Below are 25,000 nucleotides of genomic sequence, written 5' to 3' on the forward strand. Positions count from 1 at the left end.
CGACAGGTAGGGGTCGTGTTATTATTTTCCAAGTAAGACATATTAAAACAACTAGACATACCAAGGAAAATTAAACAAGGCCAAGCCTGTGATACCGTTACGCTTGTTTGAAGCTTTTCAGTGGAATCAGCCGCCGAGAAAACACAAAACACCGGAAACTCATGCCTGCAAAACGCTTGATTCTATCGTTTGAAACTAATTAAACCTTAAGTATTATTATATATATATATATATCTTATAGTCAACGTTTTAATTACTAGTGAGTTTGAAATTGTTGTTTTAATGGTTCTGTACAGTTTCTCATTGCATTGATTAATTTTTCCCCCTGAATCAGTCAGTTTCAGCTAGTGTTGTCACAACAGGTATATGACTCGATCGTTTGAAAAAAAACTTAAAGACAACAATTGTTTTGCGGTGATTTTAACAATAAATGTGACAATTGGAAGTATGCGCTTGCGATTCGAAGCGGTATAACCAAGAGAGAAAAGAACTGTTCTATTTGGAGTCATGACAATAAAGAAAAGGCATTGCTTCGAGAAAATGAAAGTATAGCGCACGGTGGGATGCCGCTTGTGATCATGACACCAAATCAAAAATATAAACTATAAACAAAACCGCAACTTACAATGGGTCAATTTCCCAGGTTAATTACCCTAAAACTTGTTGTGCAAGAACCTTTTTTTTTTGCCACGGGTTATAAGAATTTTGCAAATTACAAATCCAAAAAGAGCAATGCACAATCATAAAAAAACGGTTAGAGCTCGGGTTAGTATATGAGGGGCTAGCTTTCTTTCTGCGATCATTTATCGTGATATCAAGAGAAGGAACGTCAAGAAAGCTACATCCCAGTTCAGATTGTAAGGACACTTTGATACCGATGGATTCAGTATAAATCTAGAAAAGCAGTGTACTTTGCGGTGAACATTTTCAGCGCCCGTTAAGTTTCCTAGAGGGCTTTTTTGAAAGGTGTTTAAATACGTAATCTATTCCTTGCAATTGTGTTCCTTTTAATTAGGACTTTCTTCTTTCTTCATTTTAACCATCAAAGAAATTAATCTAACCCATTTTTCAAACGCCAAGGGAAAAATATTCTCGCTAAGAGGAAAACGTTTCGAGAAATGTGCCAAGGCAAGTTTCAGAACGTTGAGCAAGCAGACATACCACCAACTTACGCCTTTTTTATTTGTTTTTTACACTTGAATATCAAGTACAAATACGTTTTGCAATAAAACGTGATCATGTTAACTTCGTTACGAAGTTCCTATTCCATGAAATTTTCAGAAAGTCAATAAATCTATTGGTGTTTGGCTTAATAACATTCCAAAATCTAGAAAAACGTGCAAAAGCATTGACAAAGATTAAGGCTTGCATGAGAAAACAATTGCTTGATTATTTTATGCTGAAAAAAGGAGGCAAAAGACTAATTTCTGATCGACACAAATGTTTTTCACGAAAGTTCCTTTCCACTGCAATCCAGTTAATCTTCACAATGATTGACAGCGCTGACTAAGACAGCTAACGGTCCGCTTTCAGAAAGACAGAGGTGCAACGTCTGCAAGAAAAAATCTGCCGTCAGTAGCCACTCATCAATCATCAACAACAAGGGACAATAAAATCATGCCTTGACGACAAGAAGTATCGATGGTCGTCTGCCAGATTGTTTATATATGTCAACCAAGAAATTGGATTAAAGGTTCTATTAATTGCCAGCGCAAGTAATGATACTTTGATCGCGCAACAAAGAAGAAAGAATAGATAAAATTGCTAAAGAAGGATTTGCCCTTCAAAATAGATATTAGCTGAATTTACTCGACAAGAAATTACATTTTAGTCATTTTAGTTTAGTATTTTTGAGGGAGGGGTCAATTTCATACTTTTTGAAATTAAGGGCTTAGAACTTTTTAAATTTCCCGAGTAATGCACATGCAGTGGAACTGATAGCAACCTTTGAACTACGCAAATAAATATATCTTGTCATATTGCACACTTAGTTTTGTTTTATTTTTACTTCAAAAACGACAAAGTTTGCGCTGATTAAATTTTTTTCAAGTGATTCAAAAGCACGCGACCATGCGGCAAGAAATAACCAATACGGCGCGTGGCATCAAAACGACTTACCATCAAAATTAAAAAGAGGACTGTGCCCTAAACTGTCCAGGCTATCAAGGCTATCAAAGCTATCAAGGCTATCAAGAGAGTCTACATCGATCAAGTCCAACTCAGTTTGCCATTGGTCCGCCGCCTCCAACATTTTGGTCAGTTCCGTAATGTAATCTACAGCCAACCAAATCACCTCGGTCTTGGAAGGTTCTTTTTCTTGTGGTGGAAGAGGGATCATGTGTCGCAGTATTTGGATATTCATATTCAAGATTTCAACTCGCCTCCTTTCTCGTGCGTTGGCCACTCTCCTCTGTTTGCTCACGCCTGTAAGACGGGGTCCTCGGCGGCGAGGTTTTTTCTTAGGCTGAGCTATTGATTTTCCAACGGTTTGTACGTCCATGTCGAAGCCGACTCCGTGTTTAATGTGTGTTTACTGCTTGCTACTGAGGTATATCAACGCATTTGCACAAGAATAAAAGACTACGCCACGCGCCGTTACGGTGTCCTGAATCTTTTCACTCGACACAAAGCCTTCAATTCAGACGAACGTTTCTGGTGTCAGGTCCCCTGTGGTTCCACGACTTTGCCTTCCATTGTTTTGAAACTAAATATTTTGGATGAAGCACGAAATTTAATTATTGGCCAACTTGTACATAGAGGCCTTTTCTATTAGTTTGTTACCGAAAAAGATGTTATTTTTCAGTAATCGAAAAAAAATATATTAGCTTTTTTTTTTACAATTTTGATTTTTCTATCGAAGATGACCTATCTTTGTTTTTGATCTTAGACCCAATGAACAAGCAATGGACCTTTAGGTAGAACTTTAATGATCTCTCCGTTTTTTGTGTCAACTATAGATAAATATCATATCATCTGCAAATTCTCCGTGTATTGTTTTAAAACCTCCCTGCAGGGTTTGCCTTCTTAAGCGGCAAGTTGTGATGGATTACTAAACTGACGCAGCGGGTACCCGTTTGGGTTTTTAGAATGTTTCGATACAAAGTACAGATAAGACCGCGATGAGTGCATAAAAATCTTGCATTTTTTTGGTGATCAAAGATACAGAACTACCAATAACTGGGAAAAAAGTTATATTAAATGAATTAATTTTAGCTTATCAGATCGGGTTATTCTGCCTTCGTGAATTTTTGTTTCAAACTTGTAATCTGTGTTTCTGCGGATGTAAAAATATGATCAACAACTGAGCAGGCAGAGAAGAAATGAAACTATAGGCTGTACATCTCAAATAAATCTGAATGATGTATCTTAAGAGACAGAGACACTGCATACACCGATCCTCGAAACCTTATGCAATTATTTTGCTCCAGTGAAGAATAATATGCTTTACGCAGGAACTGTGTAGAGGATGAGTTAATTTAGTTTACTGATTGACAACTCATTTACTTATTTTTCGGAGAAAGTTAACTGAGCTTGGAACAATTGATAACAGCACTGCGATGAACGTTCTTTTTTGCAGGTATTTTGCATGTCGAGGCTTTTATTTCAAAAAAAGTGTTCGCATCAGGACTATAACGGTTGCTCTTGTTGTGTGATTGGGCCTTAACATCCACGTACCTCTTCGTGATTGGTTTATTTCATTATCTTGAGATATTGATATGCTTATCTTTCCTTGTATGGTCCAAATGAACCAACGAACGGTCTTCCTCAAAGGAACTGGAAATACAAACATAAAGAACGATATTAAAACGAAACGTTTCATTTTTCCTTTATAAAGATTAAAGGAGTTTTATCTGTTGGGCATGTTGGGGTCCTTGTAAGAACGAATAGTGTACTAATTAAGGTGTTCTGAAGTGTAACTGATAATCTGCAATTGATTTGTTTGGTATCATCATCGTGTTAATAACAACACAATAGCGGCTATGAAGTGGTGGATTATCTTATAACCAAGGTCTTGACACAAATGTTTGATATCTTCTAACAATAGGGTAAGTGCCGACCTTTGCATTTCTTGCCAAACGGAATTGTCCTCATTGAATCAACACGGAGTAATTGCCTTATAGAAAAAAGCGTTATTTAATAAATGAGATAAGCTCTTAAACAATGTTAGTGTAAACAAGAACAGAACAACTCAATTTAAATAGATAAAATATACGAATAATAACAATTTTTTGATGCGCAGTGTTCTTGGGAAGAAAGTCAATAGGCTTAAAAATAAAAATGGAGGGATGTGGAAAGGCCATTGATGCTGAGGGACAAACATAAGCTCCAACTGTTCTGAGTATCATGATATAAAACAAATCAATATAGCACAGCATGGGATGCTATCACTGGTTCATAGCATTCCAAACTAGGATTTTAAATGCACAAACCAAGATAACAACGGATGAGTTCATTCATGGGTCTTTCAAGCTTTCAAGTGAAGACGGATAACTGCTTTGATCGGAGCCACCGAGGAATCCAGCTTAACATTTTAGAGGACTTTAAATATAACATTTGCAAACTCACAGATACTCAGAAGCTATTTTTGTAACAATAATTGTTTACATTGTCACCTGGTGAAGCGGTATATACAACGATTGTTCCAGGTTGAATCTTCTGAACATTTTACTTTGCTAATTATAACGTGTGCAAAACGACCTTTGAAACTTCCACATGATATTTGTATGAAGTTGGTCTTTGTTATAGAAATCTGGAATTTGATTTAAGACAAGAGATTTTTAAATGTACCGGCTAAACGAGGAGGATACGGAGCAAAACAATGGGCTAAGAGGGTAAGCGTTCAAAATATTTGCAAATATTTACTAATTTCAATAACAAAACTTTGGAAAGTGATTTAAGAATCTATCGAATATCATTCCATTTAGTACTCAGGAGAACGAAAATTAACTTTAATTAAGACGAGTGTGACGACGTGGCCACGTAGTGACATACAAAAGGACCCGACTAACTGAATGACTTTGTAGAAGTTATAATTCCCTCTTCCGGAAAGCAGGGCACGCGTGCCGCTCGCGTGCCGCTCTAGCCAGTTAAACTGTTTTTTAACCTATACTCCCCATAAGCGCTCAGAATTTTTTGAAAGCTAGTTAGTTAGTCTATCTTTAGGTCATTTAGAAACGAGTGATTTTTTTTTAGAGTGATAAGCCTTTTATAAGTTAAGTGACGAGGGTGTTCTCTGGAGCAAATATTGCACCACATCAGCTTGTAGTTAGCCGCGCTAAAATAGGTTAATTGTGTAATCTGATTTTGTCTTTAATAGAAGGTATAGATAGCAAGCAATTTCTTTGTTTCTTTGGGCTACCCGCCTAAATAACCATGAGCAACCAAATTAAAAACTTGAGTATGGGACAATAATAACATGCCATTGTCCCTCGAACCCTTTGGTGTGGGAAGTCGGGTAGAACTTAGAAATTTACGAAAACATAACATCCTTAAATAAATATTCCTGTTTCTAAGAGTGTACGGAAAAATGGGGTTAAGGCCTTGAATGGTATTGGATAATATAACGAGTGCTGTGTGTTATTTAATGAAGTCACGTGAAATAGAGCTGTCTAAGTCAGTGACGGGGAATTCAGAACAATAGAGGTTTGTGTGAAACGCGAGTGACCACGTGACCATGATTTTCCCGCCATTTTTCGCGTTTGCCGGTTGCCGGTTGGAGGTTTCTACGTGAAAGTAGAAACGTCTATTTCTACAATCGTTTAAAAATGTTTTTTTTTTTGGAGCCAAAATAAATTAAGCCTAGAGAAAAATTAGGGTCAGGTCATAAGATTACTTTTAGTTATTATACATGGATATCAATTGACTTATTATACAAAAGCAGGAGCCCATCACCCGGAGCGTGCAACTTCCATACAGCGTCTGTGAAACGGCATTTTCACAAGTAAGGTTATTTTTAGATACGCCTTTCCCGCGAATTAGTTTTCAAAAGCCAATCAGAAGCGGTGCATAATTAATAACAGTTTATTATTAATTATGCACCGCTTCTGATTGGCTTTTGAAAACTAATTCACGGGAAAGGTGTATCTAAAAATAACCTTACTTGTGAAAACGCCGTTGCACGAAAAGAGGTAAGTTGCAGGCTCCGGGTGATGGGCTCCTGACAAAAGTAAATAATAACAAGAACTGTTCTGGATTGCGCTTTTTTGTCGTTGTGGTGTAGTCGTAGTAGGGACCTTAAGCACCCTCGTTTTTGACGCGACCGGAAGAGGACAATTCGCGCGCTTGGACAGTGGTGTCTCCCAAATGTTTATACTAATCATCTCTAACGGAGAAAAGATACTTAGCAATGCAAATGTGGTTGTGTGAAGACAAGTTAAAAAGGAAAACAGCTCACTTCCGGTTGCCGACCGCGTCTCAAACATGCTCATGCTTAAGCTCCCTAGTGAAAACACAGTACCCGAGGGCCCGAGTTCGAGTACCGGTAAATACATAGTACAGTTCTTTGTTCCCTTACTATACAGAACCCGATAAGACCAGTAGTAATTATGGGTAAGTAAAGTGAGTTCGATATGCAGGAAAATCACATTTTTTATTGTACTGTCTCCAGAAATATTCAGGGGAAGTGGACTTGTGGGCTGCTTTCAAGCAGTACGCAGAGAGAACTTGAATCTCCCGTGAAAAGCAGCTGAGTTGACAAATCGGCACAACTCGGCATCGTTGCCGGCACGAATTGCCGTGCGGGGGTGAATTGCTGTGTCTGTTTCCTACAAAACAAACCATTAAACAGCTTTCTGATGTTCTGATGAGTAGCTTTAGTCATATTTGCAAGTGATACTTCAAATACCTCAACACAACTTCACTTACCTTTGAAAAAGAGCGGAAAAAAAGGGCCGAGCAACCAACGCGCACAACTGCAAAGCACGTGGAAATATGGAGAAATTTTACCGCTTTGATTTGGGCATGTGGGCATTGCGTTACGAACCCGATGTCGAGGCATGACATACAGATTCACAATCACATCAGATCGAGGTGATGTGCCCGTCGTCCAGCCGGTCCAAGATGGCGTCCAAACCCTGAAATCGCATGGTGTCACGATGGATACCCGCGAAACATGTTCCTGACATTAGTAAAACGACACGATTAGAATGCGTCCTGCTTCGTTGGAACGCAAGACAAAGCTTGTGGGAAGGTATCGGTGTTTTCAATCTTTTTGGGGGGTTTGATAGCTGCTTTAAACTACAAAGTAGAGTGCACATTCAACTTAGGTAACATGACGATATCCAATTTAACCTAGGTAAAAATGGATTCAACCTGAGACCGGATTTGACCGACGAGATAAATTCTCCAGATTAACCGTCAGAATCCATTCCGAGTTGCTGTGAGTCACGGAAGCTTTAAGTCACAAGGTTCACTCCATTTTAAGTGAAACGCGAAACGGCAACTGAAGCCATCGTTTGCCGTTTCACACAAATGTGATGCTAAATCTCTCTAATATTTCCATTGTATACTCGATTTGAGTTGATTTGAGTTGATTTCAATTTATAGTGTCGACATCCCCAATTAGTGCTCCAGCGCTAGAAGATGAGACACAAATAAAGTTTCTTTCCTTTCCTTTCCTTTCCTTTCCAGCCTTACCGCGAAGCTGCAGTTATTTCACATGCACACCCATGAGGAGATGATATGACCAGGCAAAACTCCATAAAGTTACGACTAAGACGAGAAGGAACAAACACCATTAATTAAGAGTTTGGAATTATTGTACTCCGATATAATTTGGATTAACCCTTACAGCACAGCATTGAAAGACTATTGTCTGGTCAAATTGTAAAAAAGGCACCTTCACACTATTGTAGAGTTTGTAGAGTAAGAAGCAATAAACCCCATCCGAATTCTTGCTTGGTAAAGCAGACCTGCGTTAGTTCTAGTGTGATTTTCCTGACATACATGCTTGTCTCGGACGCATCATGGAGTGGCAGGGGAGAGGAACAGAACTTTCGTCCCAATTGGCACCTAACCTCTATATTCATAGATCAGACCACAACACTGGGAACTCCACGCCCTACTCTTCTCGAATAGTGTGTGGGTTCTATAACGTCAATGTTGGTGCGGCCGGAGTTAAACTCACGACCTCCCGCGTGACAGCTCGTGGCGTTCTTTTTGCCCAGGCTCACTCTGGTAGGCTAGTTACGGGGGTGGTAACTGCCAACGACGGAGAAAGGCATGGGCCCCTTCCAAAATCAAACACATTTTTGGGGAATTTTCTCGAAAGTGGTATCACAGTTAACACTTTCCGAGTTGGTAAATACCCTTTCAATATCCAGTAGTATATTCCTGGTTTAATTAATTCACTATCACAGTTAGACCTCAGTGAGGCTTCCGCCTAACGCCAACAAATTTATGGCGTATCCAATTTCAACACTTTAAACTCTCCTCATATGCGTGCAAGCTATCCGACTAAGGAGACATTTTAAACTATTTTGGTGATTTACGAAAGCTCCTGCATCAATCTTACCGTTGACAGTGTATTCGAGTTTCATTGTTCTTCTGTACCAACGGATTGAGTCTGGCCTTCGATCTATTCAATCTAGGGGCGATTTCATTACCTTTGTAATGGAGGATGCGCGCCGCATGAGAAAGGTACGTTTAGTTATAAATGCAGTCCACAACCTTTCAAAGGATGAGTTAGTTTAGTTTATTATCGATGGAGAAAAGCCCCCGCGAAGCCCTTTAAGTCTCACATTCAGATTTGTGCGTTCGTATGTCACGTTAACGTCTTCTCAATAACACAGGAAGCCGCATAATGGAGAATACTCATTCAAAGTATTAGCATTAGGGGGTATCATATATTAACTGTTTCTTTTAACATTTGCCTCTATAGCCTATCAATAGTCATCTCACTTTTTAAGCCTAGAGGTATCTTGTCTATCTTCATTTATTGTGCCGCATTTTGTTGTCACTTTGCTGTTTGGACAATATGCTAAGTCGTCTTTTAACATCCAGGTCAACCTTTTAAGACGATGTAATTCTGCGGATTATCATAAGCATTAAACAGAAACTCACCTAATGAACTTATTCCTTAGAATGAACAGTTACTTACATGCTTCACGATGGTTGACAATGATCTGATTCAATTTATTTATAAGCGGCAAAACAGCAGCATTTAGATATGACTGGTTTGCTGTATTTGCCTTCGGACTCCCTGAAAAGGCAAGTGAGATTTTGCTTTATTAGCATCAGTAATTTTGAATTGTTTGAGCGGGATAAGAGGATTTAGTCAAGTGGAAGGTACATATTCTCGAGTGTAACTCTTAAATCACTTGAGTAATTAATTACTTCTATTAATAGGAGGAATGTATGCTGAACGTCGTCCGCAGCAGTGTCGAATTTTTATTCCTCGCAAATTCCTAGGAAGTTCTCCCTGCTACAATTATTCGCTGATGGAGGTGAAGTTGGATTATAAAATATTTCGTTCCATACGAAGTTATGAAATGTCGGCCTTCAATTTAGTGTGTAGACTGCAAAGCGTGACCTACGTTTGAATGTCTCGTTTTTATCATGCGACTGGTCCGAAAACTGAGACAAAACTATTCACAAAAGGAAAAATTGAAGGTGCATTCTACAAGACAACCCAAGATGCCCTCAAAGGTCCCTCATTGTAATTATCTCGTCGACAAGCTCGGGTATTGTGTTAGAATTTTTCGATTGTAAGCCAGCCACAGTGAAACCGATACTATGGCTGTGATTGGGCAGGTGAGTGACGGCTTTCACTTCCCGTGGTTCTTTTAAAAAACGCCGCCGAGCACTAATTATTAAATTCAGAAGCAAAAAATTATCGCCGTTAACTGAACTCCATTGAAACTTCAAATCTAGTTTTTATAGTTTCGCTAAGAACAGTGTGCGATATTTAGGAGGTAGTTGCTTTGCTTGTCTTGGGAATTTTTACTCATTTTAGTTTTATTTCAAAATGGAGGAAACGCGAAAGAGGAAACAGCGAACAAAGCTGCGGGACATGGACACGGCAACAGATTCCGACGATTATGATTCATCACCGGCTAAGGAGCGTCATCCTGAGGGACACATGAGTTTGAGGAATAGTAAAAGGAAACGAAGAAGACCACGGCTAACCGGCCTAAGCAAGCAACGACAAGCCGCGAATGCTCGAGAAAGGAGTAGAACTCACAGTGTGAACTCGGCTTTCAGCGCTCTACGCGTTCTTATACCAACAGAACCATCAGACAGAAAACTTTCTAAAATAGAGACATTACGCCTTGCATCAAGCTACATCGCTCACCTGGGATCTATGCTTGTTAGTGGAACACAATGCCCAAATGTTGCTAAAAATGCTGAACATTCTGGGGCGATGATTTCGCCTTCTTCGAGTTCCAGAGTGTGTACATTCTGTTTGAGCTTACTTAAGGCGGTAAGTCTAGCAAGTGTCGATGGTATTCTCACTCTTCTTTTCCTTATAGGAACTCGTTACAGTTTACCGTCAACAAGTTCCTCTGAGATTTATAACGAAATATTCTATTATGCTGCAGCAGGTACAGCAAGGTTTTCCTAAAGAAAGGGCAAAAAGTTTTAATGGCTACACATCAGTATAGGGTTTCATCGATTGGCGAAAAAGATAAGACAATTGATAAGCACAGTCAACACTTAATCGTTACTCAGTCTTTCCTGAACAGCCACGATCTTGAAACGATTCAGTCTGACTTCAAAGGCTCAGTTCTATCCACAGTTAGTAAATGAATCACAAGAAGTGTTAACTGAATTTATTTTTCTTGCCGGCGTCTTCAGCATTTACCTGCACCCATTTTATGTTATAATAATCGGAACTTGTTTCGTATCCTTTGAGCCGCGAAAATGTCAAGACTCGGTCTGTCGATGTTTCTACTGACGGATTTATAGACCTGGCGACCCGACGATAGTTTGTCTCGTGAGTCCGCGACGCTGTTGTGGTTAGGGTTATGAACTTAGCCGCAAACAGGCCGGATATATAACATAAAGGACAAAAACTGCTGTGGTCTGTTTGTGAAAGAAGATCGTTAAGTCCCAAAAGCCTAGATCTATGACTTCATGAATGGAAATTGGTCCATTTTCAATCAGCTGTGGTCCATTGTTAGTATAAGCTATGGTATGTTTTTTTTCTTAAGCTTTAGTTGGTTAATTTAAACGAAAAGGTAAATAGCAATGTAGCGAATCGACACTTCCAGTATTACATTTTACCAAAAATCATTCCTTTTTATCCACTATAGCCCTCATTTGTGTTGATATCAACGGAATATGTGAGTGAGTGCTCTAGTACTATTACTTTATTTTGGCAAACAAGACTTCTTTAATGCTTTGACTCACTAATCCGTTTGTTTTCAATGCAAGTCCTTTTTAATTGTTTCCTAGGAGAGCTAAATGAATCATATCTGACTGGATGTTCGCCAACAAATTGGTCAATAGTCACCATCCCAAATGGCGATTCAAGTTACGTGAATGTGCATTGTATTTAACTTATTAGCATCTTTTGCTGGAAAGCATCGGTAGTGTTGAAATTAACTGAAAGAGAGCAACATTGTGAAAATATTCTTCAGACCTCGCTCACCGATACTGTAACAAAAACTGAAAAATAACACGAATAACTGAACATATCGTACGGATTTACCCTACTTCCTACGGGTTTTTTTTTAGCATTTCATAAATCCTCGTCTCAAGATGTTTTTCATGTCATCATTTATTTAATCTATTGTGATTTTCATACCTTGAGACTGGATTGACTCTGCATGTCCTAACTCAATACATTTTGTGGATCAAACCAAGTATTTCACCTTAAAGTTTACGTTGGATGTCTTTCTGTTTTATCGGACTTGCCGGCGTAAAGATTCCTTAGTCTACCGTAAACCTTATCACTTAGGCAAGTATATAGTCCAAGATCAGTGTAGTTTGAGAGTTTTCCAGGACTTAAATTGAAAAAAAAAGAACTTTGCCAATTGAAGTCCTTGTAATGCATCGTTTGAATGAGCCTCAGAAAAGATCTTCTTTAAGCTTAATTCAACGTAACCATTTTCTTTTGGCAAAGAAGTTGATGTTTTGTGTAGTGTGAGAAATTGATGCCTGCTCAGAGCTCATCAAGTGCGCGCATTTCAGTCACTCGGAATGTGAGTACTTAAGGATGACATGCGTGGATACCAATAAGAAGGAGGGAGATTATGTACCAGTGGTAGATACTTGACTGAAGGAGTTCTTTAGAAATGTACTTCATATTGAACAGATATTTTGAATTTATTCAACTGCCGGCTATCAGCATGCGAACTTTAATCTTCAGCCGTGAGGTATTATTCCAAACAATCGATTCTATATTTTTAATGTGCTTTTAATGGAGGCCTTCTGTGCTAAAGATTCCATAGTATTTCAATCATAAAGATAACATTTCTAACATGAAAATAAATCTCTTCATTTCTTCATGAACTATTTTTGTCAGTATACATCCTCGTCAAACACAAATTGACAAAATAATCTCACCTAAACCTTTTTTACAAGAAGAGCAGATTGTGGGAAGAAACCAAATCACTAAAAACGTTTTACACTTAGTAGAAGCTGCTAGACACTTTATTACGGTACAAGCTATTAGTTTGCAATGTGATTGCTTTGCTTCCGGTTTGTTCTATTTACAAAACAATTTATCCACATAACTTGCTTTGCCGCGCGGATGATTCAAGCGGTGTGCTTTGAAAAGTGACCACGAAAACATCAGCCCAACATATGTTTAGTCGATTACAGCGCAGCTGGCCTCTTATTCCTGCCACGTTTTCACAAACGCAACTCAGTCGGCGAGGCTTTTCTTGTTCCTTTTTTTCTCTACTGATCGATTGTTTAAACATGCGCGGATAAATGGCGCATTTTCGCGGCGTTGACGCAGATTGAACGTTTTCCCATATATAGACAACACATCCAGTGGCTCCATCTATCTCTCACCGCCCTTTTTTGGAGGTTGTAAGAAACATCGGTCGCTTATTGGTCGACCAACTTTGAAGTTGCGCATGCCAGGTCTCCCAACGCCTGGCGCACGGTGACAGGTTGCCAGGTTGCACGTTTTTCCTTCGTCTCAATGCGGGACATGACGACAAGTTTGCCGGTTTTTTCTTTTAATGGCCTGTGGTTTCCTCGAAGTTTTACTTGTATTTGTCATTACTATGAGGAAAACGTGTTTTCAAATTTGTTTTTTTTCCCTCTTTTTTACTCACTTTTCTTAATTAGACAAGCTTTCGAGAGAAAATGCTGACGTTGTTCATAGGTTTAACATATTCCTTTTCCTTGTTTTCTTTCAATGAAGGTTTCAAAAGAAGACGAACCAAACAACAGAGTACATTCACAAGGACAATAACCATGTCACATACAGGAACTTGCCTGGTGTTTAAGTGAACCATTCCGAAAACTGAAGACGATTGGCGGTTAAGTACGTGGAGTTTGGAGATTTGGCTAATGTCTCAAGTTCGTATTTACTGTGCTTTTTGATAAATAAGCGAAGTCTAGTTGAAAAAGGACCACTGATTCCGTAGATTGTGTTTACTTTCAATCATGATTGGTACGATAATGTATCCCATAGAAAGTTTCTCCTCAACAATTCTTGTTCCGAGCTTACCAGCGTACTGGTGACATCTACGCTGAATGGAAATGAATACCATTAAAGTTTCGTGATTGTCATTTTGTCGGTTTAAGGTCAAACTTACACGAGGCGAAAAACAGCTCGCATTTGAAAAAGTGGACAAATTGGGATTTCTTAAATTTTGAGTTTACTCGCTCAGACAAGTGTTGTCACGAGCTTCAGGCAGACCGCAATGAACCTTATTGCGCTTTAATAAACCAATCAGAGATGAAAAATCTTAGTCATGTTTGTGCTGTTGGTTGTGCTTGTATGAAAATGTTTTATTGTGACAGAAATGCTTGTATCGATATGTAGAAGTAAAAATTCAATTTGTGCTCATGCCGGGTCATCGGTGAGATTATTAATAAAGCTGTCTCTGTAATCTCTTGTTCAAAACTGTTCAAGTGACAAATATAAACACCCATGGCAGGATCGAACTCACGGTTGTGTACGATTATAGAGCCAAATGCAAATTCAAAGGACGAATGAATGAAGTCTTCATTAAACCCAAATTAAACCCAGATTCCGACAGCGTTATGATACACCATAGGATCACTAGGGAGAGCATGAAACAATCCTCCCACAATTTTAGTAAAAATGCCCACATCATCATTTCTGATGTCCACTTTTTGTCTATTGCCGCCGGGACAATAGAGGGAGAGGGGCTAGGTATTTGTTTTCAGAAAACGAGCGTTGATTGAAAGTAAGTCGCCAATCGGTGCTATTTCATAAGTTGAAATATTTATAGGAAGATGGAGAAGTACTTTTACACAAATTAAAACCCTCGTGCTGCACGCATGCCCATTTTTAATTAACAATTATTCCATGAGCGCGCGTTGGATATGAGATTGTAAATAGCCAACGAGGCGCGTAGCGCCGAGTTGGCTATAACCACTCTCATATCCAACAAGCGCGAATGGAACAATTGTTTTATTAAATTCCTTAAACTCCAAAAGTTTAGAAGTACGAAATACAAGCGAAAAAAGCGAGAAAATCCTAGCCCAATATGGAAAAAAGTTGATGAAGATGCGATCTTGTGTAATACCTCGTGGTCAGACAGACGCAGGCTCATCACAAAAACACATCTTACCTTTTCGCGTATCTCTAAGCTTCGAAAGTGATCTAAACTTTCCACAAAAACGTTTTTCTTTGCTTTATACCGAAAGAAATTTCGCTTTCTGGTGTAAACCTTTTTAGTTTAGCAACGCTAAGCGCAATCATTTACCATATAAGGTCAAGCGAAGGTATATGAGCTGATAACCAAGATTGAGTGAACCAATCAGAGCACGAGAATTGCATTATCCGAGGTTGAGAATTTAATAATAGACAATATTCATTGAGAGGTCCATTGAGACAAGAAATTAACAGAGGGAAGGCGCTTAGCGAGAACACCCACATTTAATATAACTTTAATATTAAAGATATTCAGAAAATGCATTTTTTTGTGTTTCTTGTTATTACTTTTGTCGTAGTTTTCAATATTATAGGTATCTTCTTTTTAATGGCACCTCTTTTCTTTTGTGACGACACGCCAGCAAACTGACGTCATCCCTCGTAAACGCTCGGGCGTTTTGTTTGGTTACGTTGTGAAACTTCGACGACTCCATCCACCCTTATTCGCTCTCCCTGCGGTTGGGGGAATAGAGAGAAACTGGGAAGCGTCTAACAGTAATAAAATAATACTGCAAGGCTGGTTTTACGGATGAGGGAATAGCCACAAATTCAGGACGCTACCCAAAATCCACCATGCCGTGTTTGTCACTGTGGGAGATATAACCAGCAAATAATTTGCAGATTTAAAACAAAATAATATTGCAAGGCTGGTTGTACGCCTGTGAGAAGATTTTTTTTTTTTGATTTACCAATAGTTCGTCAGGCACCGCCTGACTTCTTCAGGGAGTTAAATGATATAAGCCGTAAGAAAACTAGGTAAAAGGTTACAGATAAATGTATACATTTACTCAATCTGTAATCTTATGCCTAGTTTTCTAAAGGCTTATATTTGAATTTCAAAAGATTGTAACGGCAAATCATTAACTCCCTGAAGAAGTCAGGCCGTGCCTGATGAAATATTGGTAAACCAAAAAATATATCTCCTCACAGGCGTACAACCAGCCTTGCAATATTATTTTGTTTTAAATCTGCAAATTATTTGCTGGTTAGATCTTCCACAGTGACAAACACGGCATGGTGGATTTTGGGTAGCGTCCTGAATTTGTGGCTATTCCCTCCTTGCTACCTTGTAGCTTTTTTTCCCATTCCCCAACCTGACTTTCTCTGCGCTCGCTCAGCACCACCAACAGCCACTTTTCGACGTTTCAGTAGAATGGATCGGGTTTCGGATTAAAATTCGTTACTCCCGCTACGACCACACTGCTTTGTATCTCTAGTATCACAAACATTTGAAGAGCATTCAAGAATTGTAAGAATTTTGTTAAGAAGTTTACGTTTCCCTGAAATCTCTCAAATAAATTTTAAAATTGTTAAAAAGGCTCAATTTCCGTTCATCCACAGAAAGTTACCGTGACTTTTTTATTTCGAGAATTTTCCTTCTGTCCGAATGAACGGAAACGTTTTCTGTAATGACGTATGCTGTGACTGCTGAAATCTAATTGTTGTTGATAACCTTTGTGTATTTCGATTACCTGAAAACGAAGTCAGTTTAGCCACTTATTTTCACCAACAAAGGCAACTTACAATTCATTAGCATTTCCTTTAGTTTTGGTAATTCACATCTTCCCGTTATCAGATCCGGAAGATTAAAAGAACTAATTTTCCCCCTAATCCACGATAATTTATGGAATGACTTTTCTTACAATTTAAGCATGCTTTGATTGGCGACAAGTCACATTCTAGCAACTCTGTCGGGATCTTTGTTGAAAATGAAACCCCATTATAGTCAATCCAGTCGTGAAAATGCGATCACATCTAGCCGCACATCCCCATTAGCCCATTAAATGGGAAGTACCCCTTCCCACCCCCCCCCCCCCCGGGGGGCCCTAGATTCGCCTAATCATGGCATAAATTAATTACGGCTGGTTTGATACGCGCTTACAGGACTTTTCAGTAGTGCATTGTATAGGGAGGCGTAGGTTGATAATCTTGTTTGCAAAACATTCTTATTATTGTCTCTAGCTCCTGATTACAAAGACCAGAACATCCGAACAATCAATTGAGGCTGATAGCGTAGAATCATATTAACTGACAGGTCAGGAAATAACCAGCATTCAAGTCTGATATACTTCAAATATTCTAAACCCTTGTGATTTGAGAAATCTCTTGACTCTTATAAAAGCACTGTAAGGGGTAGATACGTTGATGACCTGTCATTATATATCGTTTACTTAAAAGGTAACAATTCGAGGTGGTAACGTATTTGTAATCTAAACATTGCTTTGGGAAAATTATTTAGTTCGGCCCAGTTTCTTCAATGTGCAGCGCTTAGCGATGACCGCGAAAAAACTGCAGATGAAAGCGAATACAGACCGAAAGAGACCCTACAATTATTGAAGTGAAAACGAGACCTAGTGAATAGCATAAAGACCTGTCAATCAAATGTGTTGATGGACGGCTTTCAGACACCACAATTGGCACCGTTTTATCCAATTGCTGTTACAGCCGCATACCGTTTAGTGGCTCACCCAAATGCTTCGTTTATTGACTGTTGAATTGCTATTCGTCTGCTACTGGCGGCGATGACAGAGGTATCGTTTTACACAGGTTGCACGGATACTTAAGGCCTTTTTCACCCCTCGCTGACTGCACAGACCACTGACACGCTCAAAAGTGCAGTTTTAATCTCTCTGAGATGTCGATAGGAAAATTGGAGCAGGCCCTCTCTTGGTCAGGCGAAAAGGATGTGGAGAGTAATTCTCCATACTCGGACCAAATGCAAAATTCGCCATCTTCTTCACAATCTTCAGCTAAAAGTGATGGGGACTTGGAGCCGGAGACATATAGCCCAAAAATTCAGCATGGTAGGCGAAAAATGAAGAGGCGAAGAAAGCGTATGCTAACAGGAGTTAGTCGTCAACGTCGCGCAGCTAACGAACGTGAACGACGTAGGATACAAGGCGTAAATCGGGCGTTTGTAGAGTTGAAAAATGTCTTACCCTTGGCAAACAGTGTGGATATCTCTAAAATAGATATCCTAAGAGTTGCAGCTAAGTGGATTGACCACTTGACTAAACTAATAGATCAGGATAAAAAAATACGCCTCTCAAAACTAACTGATGAGCCACAGCTGTATGAAATCTTAGGCGAGGACTTTTCTATCATCGATGGTGAATTGGAAGACGTCTGTTTTCTTCAAGGGCAAGGTAGGTCACTTCATACAGTTATGTGATTATCTTAATTTTCGTTCTAAAGGAGAAAATGTAAACACAAGGGTCACTATGAGCGCTTTAGCCTCGTCGGTTAAGCCAAAAGCGTTCAACGTTTTCGGGGAGTGGTTAACTTCTATCGGTGATGGAAAGACCATCCTCCCAAAAATATTAGGCTTTTCTTGTTTATAAACACACAAGAAAAACTACATGGATAACATTTGCACTTTTAATAGAGAGAGATGGAGACGGCTGGGGATGGAAACGATTTTTAATAGGGTCATTTTTCAACAACAAGATTATCTTTCTATTTCCCGCTTTTGACTATATCGACCATATAAGGAAACCGTATGGTAAAATATCCATTACATTTTTTAGCTTTTGAAGTAGACAATTTACCAACATGAATTGCAGCATTTTTGTGTGTAACAATGTAGAACTGGAGAGATCTCTAGTAAAGACATCCTCTTTTTAAAGCTCTATGTACTATTATATCTATTTTTTGTGTATATCAATAGCAAGATACCGCACCAATCTCTTTCAAAAGGCGAAAATGCTACGAATTGTACATGAACGCGGTTTTACAGAATGCCGCCGATTGGAAATCATTGTGGCGATTATAGTGCTTTAGTAAATATCCTTTCGCGTTTATCTGTGCTTCCGTCTCGTGAGTGTAGTTTATGACCTTATAAGTGATTTTAATACAGTTATTAGCGTTTTGAGATTTTCTTCGTTCCTAAATGTGTCAAAAGAACGTATTATTAAGTTACATTCCTTGGTTATCATGTCAGCTCTAGATGCGACTAGAGAACTGTCTTATTTAAGGAAAGTACAAAATGAAATCGATAGCCGGGTAAGAAAGACGGGTTTTAAATCCACTACATCAACCTGTTGCTTTGTGTTTTATTGTGTTTTCCTTCGCCTATTGACTTCTAATTGAAGGTAACATCAAGTAAATAAGCGGTATTTGTACTGTAGGAGAGTCGTGTGTAAAACTGCGTCGGTTATGTTTTCCTCGATTTTTTTTCTTACTGTGAAGAAGAAAAATGGTAAAAACTCTGCCTTATATTTGGCTAAAATGCAGTTAGGAACAATTAAGACATATTCTTTTCTTTTTACAATCAGAAGTTTACTAATAAAAAAGATAGTTTAAATTTGCCCATGATGTACATAAAGATAAGAGCTTTACTGATCCGCGACTGGTTGCCAATGAAATATCTAATTATATTCAAAATTGTTCTATTGGTGTATAAATCACTTAATGGCATGGGACTGGCCCACTTCCGTGATTTCCTTCACGTTGAACGTCAAGACCGTTATTACTACCTCAGGTCACAGAATCAGCAGCTTTTGGAAGTACATGTACCAAGAACATCTTGCAACGTTTGGGGACCGTGTTTTGCTTGAAGCTGGACCCACGCTCTGGAACAGCCTCCCAGAAGATATAAAAAAAAAAGATCCAGTCGTTTGAAAAATTTAAGAACATTTGAAGACGTACCTTTTTAATTTCGTCTATGAAATGCGACTCTCTTTTTAATTATTTGCTTAGTTTTCTCTCTGACTTTGGACATTTTCGTTTTCATGAAACGTGATTTTGTTTTTAACCTAATCATGATAATTGTTTTAGCATTTGTATAGAATTTTAGAACATTTGTATATATTTACAATATTTTAGAATATTTATAGCTTTGGTGCGGTATAAATTATTATTATTATTATTATTATTATTATTATTATTATTATTATTATTATTATTATTATTATTATTATTATCATCATCATAAAATCACAAGAGAGACTGCTGATTATCTCTGACTAAACCTCATCTCAAGTCTACCGCTTACATGCAGTTGATTTATGGCCAAATTAATGATGTGGACTGTTTTGTTATCAGTCCAATACAATGCCTTCTTTATGAGGATGGACGACAAAGGTAATATCTCTCTTGATTAACGTTTTCGTCAATTAAAAACGGCTTGAATATGATATACGAGAAAATCACAGTAACGCCAGATTAACCACCAATAAAGTACAGAGAACATTCGGACAACCAAAAACAAACTGAAAGACTTCAGAGAACTATAATACCGTTTTGTTGGCTCTGACATATCAGTACACTTGATAACAGACTGGATCTTCAGAATATATGCAACCCTTAAGATAACATAAGTAGATTTGTTTCATTCTTTTCTACTGGCCCACCCTTGAAGATCGCTTCATCGACCATAACATGCCGTCTATTTTGGCTATGGTACTTCACTTCTAAAAAGGGAAACATGGATTTAATTGTATTAATATTGCATGTCAATGATTAGTTCATTTCAGTCTGTAGAACGAATAGTGTGTTCACAATTCCATCACGTTTTCAGACTGGACTCGGAAAAGACATTTAATTTGCGGAGGAATAGCCAAATCAACACAATCAGTTATCACTCGACACCAATATTCTTACGCAATACTCGACTGAAGTTCGAGCCTTTTTGTTGTATTTTTACACGGACGTAATATCGGTCACCAGTCGAAGTACCTTTTTTCCCCTTATTTTTCTAGGACCGTTCGGGCTAAAACTTTCCCATAGTTTGTTTTCTCATTTCACGCTTTGACTTAAAGCTTCAGGTTATAATTCCACTGAAATGCGAGTAAAAATAGAGGTCACCCGAGTAGAGGGCATGAGAAAATTGCCGGCTTACTTTTGATAAGCCGCTCATCAAACGACATGGAGCCTCATCGACTTAACATTCGAAAATCATGGAAACAAGCCATTAAAGTGGAAGGTTTTGCGTGCATTGGCATGACTCTTACATGCCATCAATTATGTCCTAGACATTAGAAGCTATTAGAGGTTATCCTCAACGAGCATCGGCTTTGTAAGCGCTATTCTTCACTGTGACAACTACTTTCGGAATTCGATCGGACGAGAGACGAAATTAAAATTCGTTGATACTTTTTCGTTTCATTAAATTTTGTTGTGAAGAAGCAGAGGAAGTGATTTATGTTTAAAAAGGGTCACCGACCATTTATTAAGAAGTAAGGTTGAAATACCCAAGCCCTAACCAAGCAAGCTGGTTTGTCCACATGTTCACAGAGGGCGAGCTTTCAATAGATGGCGTAAATATTGCAAAACTTCAGTTTGCTTGCGGGAAGACAATTCTTTGGAAAATCCTTGAGCAATCCGAAGGCAGTCCTCTCTACAAGTGAACTCACCTCAAAGCGTTTTTTCTGTGTCTTCTCACAGGATAGGGAAGGAGGGGAAGTCACGAGATGAGAGTGGCTCAGTATTTACATTGGCCTTTTCTTTTCCGAATCATTGGATCCCAGAAAGAAATCCACCATGTTGTGTAAGAACTTGATGGGTTGCCGGTTCTACTTGGTTTTCTAACACTGTTGTTTTAGTTTAATTTTCTCTGTCCACATGCAGCCTGGCTTTCAAGCTTCAAGTTTTAAATATCACCCCACATAAGTGAGAGTTTTCTTTTCCGGTGATCTCAGACCGAATTGCGTAATGGCCAGAATGATCAGTCAAAATTATTAAACGATTGAAAAACGGTATCTATTCAAAGAAGGGGGCATCTCAATTCACAGAATTGTTGATTTATTATGAGTGTCGATGAATCTGTTTCTACGTGAGGTATTCCATATGATTAAAAGTCTCTGAGTATAAATGGAGTGTGTGTGTGCGTGGGTGCGCGTGCGGCGGCATAGTCTTTGGCCTGGGGATAAGAATATCAAGGACACCAATCATTCTTCTAGTTTTTTGCCAAATCGTTTAAGACTAATAGACATGGATTATCAACCCCTTGAACTTAAAACCTTTTAATTTAGCTGCTTAGCCTTCATTTACGTTCAAGTCTGAGTCTAGAGAGATTAAGAAATGACTGAACTTTTGGCCAAAGGCTCGGAAATTCACGGTGACCTTTCTATTATACCATGCGACAGATATATCTTGGTTAGAGTGCTATTTTTGTTTTGTTTTCTTCATTTTCGTTCTCTGTCTTTTTGTTTTCGGAGCTCCGGTACTAGATTCCCGGACTCAACTAAGAAAAACCTCGAAAACTAAACGAGTGTATATTTCATTATCACGTTAGCCCTTATGACGCTCGAAAGCTGTCTATGCAATAACACCAACACCTCTCAGAGGTCTTCATCCCAAAAGGTTATTCGCGTAATCTGCGCGGTAGAATGAAGCTGTCTGTGCTAAGATTAAATACTTCTAGGTCAGTGCGGACTAAATACATTTACATACTTTTTGTTATTCTTTGTACGACGAACTGAGAATTACTCCTACCATAAAAAGTTTCGCATCCCGAGATTTGAAGTTCATCGATATCTGTAATTGCTATTTATGCAGTATCAGATCGAGATCACTTCGCACCACTGTTTCATTATTTGCTATTTGTTTAAGTATTCTGCAAAAATTAATCTCGTGTAAATACTGTTACAATAATCTATTTTATGTTCTCGTCTCGACGCATTGTGCCTACAGTAGGTTCTTGATAAGCGCCATTCGGTTTGGAATGTAAGTTCTCGAGTAAGTAAACAATGTAGGTATGTTGTATAATACACTGTGCTTCTTACACTTTTGAGCTTTATTATTTGTCAATGTACGGATCTTATTTCATTTCTCAGCTCTACTTTAAACAAAGAGGCTATTAGTACGGGACCCATACACCGACCTATTCATACGGGAGTACGGTTCTTAGAATAATTGTTACAAGTTCAGTAACACTCGGTAAGTCTTACCTCGTCCTAGTAATTCTTTTATATACAGTTTAGCTATCAAACGACGGCATTTATAATTATGCCTGTTTTTGTTCACGAAATACCTCCTTCGTTTCGATGTCACCGTCCATCTGACCTGCCTTTTGCTTCTCGCATTAAGTCTAAGCACCCATTTAACAACGGATAGCTTTCAATTACTGCGTGGCTATATCGGTTAGAACCTGTAATAATCATTTTAAGAAGACTCCCGTATAAGTAGCAAATATATGATATTTTTTTAAATATATTCCCCTACTTTAAACCACCATATATCAGGAGAAGCATGTTTTATTTGCTGAGAGCTTACTTTGAGGACGTGATCAAGGATTAGTTTTTATCAAAGCACGTAACTGTAATGACGTGGTGTTTATTCAGCTGCAATATAACGTGAGGAGTAGGCATGTTCGCAAATTGGATTGGATCATATTTATGCTTACTTTCCTGTCTGCGTGAAAACTAGAAAATAAAAATAATACGTGCTTTGAGCTTTCCATTTTCTGCAAGCCATGAAATTTCCTCCGTAGGGAACTTTTAGTCAACAGAACGGTGGTGTTTAGTAAATTGACAAGTTTGAAAATAAGTTAATCCATGCACTGATAAGTTTTTGTGAAGGTCATGATTTTTCGCAAAGGCTTTCAAGAACTGGCGAGTGGGAAACCATGTTTACAACGAGTTAATTGTCTTGGTTTGTGTTATTAATAAGCTTTTATTTATCTCTGCTAAGTCTTAAAATTAATCAGTCAAGTTGGCATTTTTAAATAAGATTTTAAAGCTTATCAGCTATCGGCCCTTTCTTCCGCACGTGACAGGCGCGTTGTTTACAACGACCCAACATGTTTGTTGATACATTCACCGAGTGGTAATTCGCTTTAATATTCCTTATGCCTCATCCTTCCGGGCACGTAATTGAATCCTACAGGATCTTGCACAGAAGGCACTCTGTCAAACTTTGACGCTGAAGCTACAATAGTGGCGTAGCTAAGAAATTTTCCACGGAAACATGTACGGCGACTTTTCTGCACGGAAATGATTTCAAGGTACTCCGTGGACACTCACAATATCAGTTTTAAAGAATTTATCCTGCTAGTAAGTCCGGAGGCTTCTTCTATTATATTATAGGAAACGTGAAACATACACAGTAAGGTACGAACAAAGTATTTAGATTTTGTGCAGCACATTGGTATTTTATAAAAAAGTATATTCTCCATTTCATTCACAGAGAGATATTTCAAATATATTTGTTGCATGATATGTCACTGAGCATGAGTTTTACAAGAACAATTTGTGAAATCCTTCTTAAGAACTTGAGAAATTGCATTAAATTCTCAGCAACTTCAATAAGATATCGCCAGGAATAACAACTAAATACGGACCTTATCTTTCCCGTTTTATCTGTTTAAAAAACCTCCTTCTTGGGATTAATCACCTCATTAATGGTTGCAAATTCGATTCATGGCCCCCGCCCTTTCCTGTTACTTTATCAATCCCTTCTCAGACTTTCGATTCAGTTACTTTTTTATTTCTCCGGTTTACAAGTTATTGAGTTACCAAAAATATATTAAGTGAATTATGAAGTGAACCATTGAAGCTGGGATTGCTGTAGACTCCGTGCAGTCTCTCTTTTGCTCTAAAATCAGTCGTTGAAACGAACGCGTACGTTGAACTTTCAAAGTGACTAAAGCTGCCGGTCGCAAATACTTTTCGCTCTTACCAACGCCCGCAGTTTTTGCGACCCGCAGCCTAAGCCATTTTGATAGTTCAACGTTTACGCGTTCGTTTTAACGAGACACTGTTTGCAGTCTAGGATTGCTACGTCTTCTCTGTTTGCTAAAATTTGCCAATTTAAAAAAAAAAACGGGCTCAAATTAAACCAGCAGGAACCCTTTAATACAAGCAAATAACTTACAGAGACCACTGAAATGCCAATGAGCTTTCATTTATCCAGGGCCGATAATCCTTCCCCTGCTGTGCTTTTAAAAAGCTGATTGGCTCTTATGCATCCCCCTGGAGGGCAACTCTCACTGTGGGCCCAAAATGACCTTTTGATAGCTGACAGTGCAACTTGATCTGTTGTGGGGATTCAGTTTAACCAGCTTTTGTACATATAGAATGATGACTTACATCTTTTCATTTTATTTTAGATATGTGGTCAGACACGCTGCCAAGTGCCCTTTGTGTTCATACAAACGAGCCATACCTTCAAACGTTCCTTCACAACAGTCTCCATTCAGATATTTTAACATCGCCTTTACAGGAACTCACTGATCGGCTTTAAATCCGCAAAGTCAGC

At 38.5% G+C, this 25,000-nt stretch overlaps 3 protein-coding genes across 17 annotated transcripts in view; 2 read left to right on the forward strand and 1 right to left on the reverse strand.

The window, feature by feature from the left end:
- Positions 1 to 1,169: 1,169 nt before the first annotated feature.
- LOC138043046 (uncharacterized) lies at positions 1,170 to 21,282 on the reverse strand. 5 transcript variants are annotated; one of them, XR_011131184.1, is made up of 5 exons: positions 21,157 to 21,282; positions 9,098 to 9,199; positions 6,865 to 7,117; positions 3,676 to 3,774; positions 1,170 to 1,552 (listed from the first exon to the last, which is right to left on the reverse strand). XR_011131184.1 is itself a non-coding variant. In XM_068889156.1 (4 exons), the coding sequence occupies exons 1-4, from the start codon at positions 7,734 to 7,736 to the stop codon at positions 1,530 to 1,532; spliced, it is 432 nt and encodes a 143-aa protein (XP_068745257.1). In that variant the 5' UTR covers positions 7,737 to 8,132; the 3' UTR covers positions 1,170 to 1,529. The 5 variants fall into 5 exon arrangements, 1 of the variants encoding a protein (XP_068745257.1); XR_011131183.1 differs by lacking the exon at positions 21,157 to 21,282 and adding an exon at positions 10,292 to 10,431; XR_011131185.1 differs by lacking the exons at positions 6,865 to 7,117; positions 21,157 to 21,282 and adding an exon at positions 10,292 to 10,431.
- Positions 8,243 to 14,012, forward strand: LOC138043031 (transcription factor 15-like). Of its 2 annotated transcripts, none has more exons than XM_068889149.1 (3): positions 8,243 to 8,637; positions 9,971 to 10,420; positions 13,319 to 14,012. In XM_068889149.1, exons 1-3 carry the CDS (start codon positions 8,611 to 8,613, stop codon positions 13,367 to 13,369), a joined length of 528 nt encoding a protein of 175 aa, XP_068745250.1. In that variant the 5' UTR covers positions 8,243 to 8,610; the 3' UTR covers positions 13,370 to 14,012. The 2 variants fall into 2 exon arrangements, with proteins under 2 accessions (XP_068745250.1, XP_068745241.1); XM_068889140.1 differs by lacking the exon at positions 8,243 to 8,637 and adding an exon at positions 9,240 to 9,443.
- LOC138043001 (helix-loop-helix protein 2-like) overlaps positions 17,238 to 25,000 on the forward strand; it is an 8,472-nt gene continuing 709 nt past the window's right edge. The window contains exons 1-5 of one of the 10 annotated variants that reach the window (XR_011131167.1): positions 21,298 to 21,898; positions 22,038 to 22,166; positions 22,579 to 22,681; positions 23,630 to 23,796; positions 24,852 to 24,992. Coding sequence is in view for 1 of the 10 variants with exons in the window: in XM_068889107.1 (XP_068745208.1) it covers positions 17,439 to 17,949; positions 24,852 to 24,985 (645 nt within the window). In the remaining 9 variants the exon portion in view is untranslated. Of the gene's footprint in view, positions 17,950 to 21,297; positions 22,167 to 22,211; positions 22,498 to 22,578; positions 22,682 to 23,629; positions 23,797 to 24,851 lie in introns of those variants that run through there. The other 9 variants (XR_011131163.1, XR_011131165.1, XR_011131171.1 and 6 more) reach the window with 9 other exon arrangements.

This window comes from Montipora capricornis, chromosome 1 (genome assembly GCF_036669925.1).
Source record: "Montipora capricornis isolate CH-2021 chromosome 1, ASM3666992v2, whole genome shotgun sequence".
NCBI classification, from domain to species: Eukaryota; Metazoa; Cnidaria; class Anthozoa; order Scleractinia; family Acroporidae; genus Montipora; species Montipora capricornis.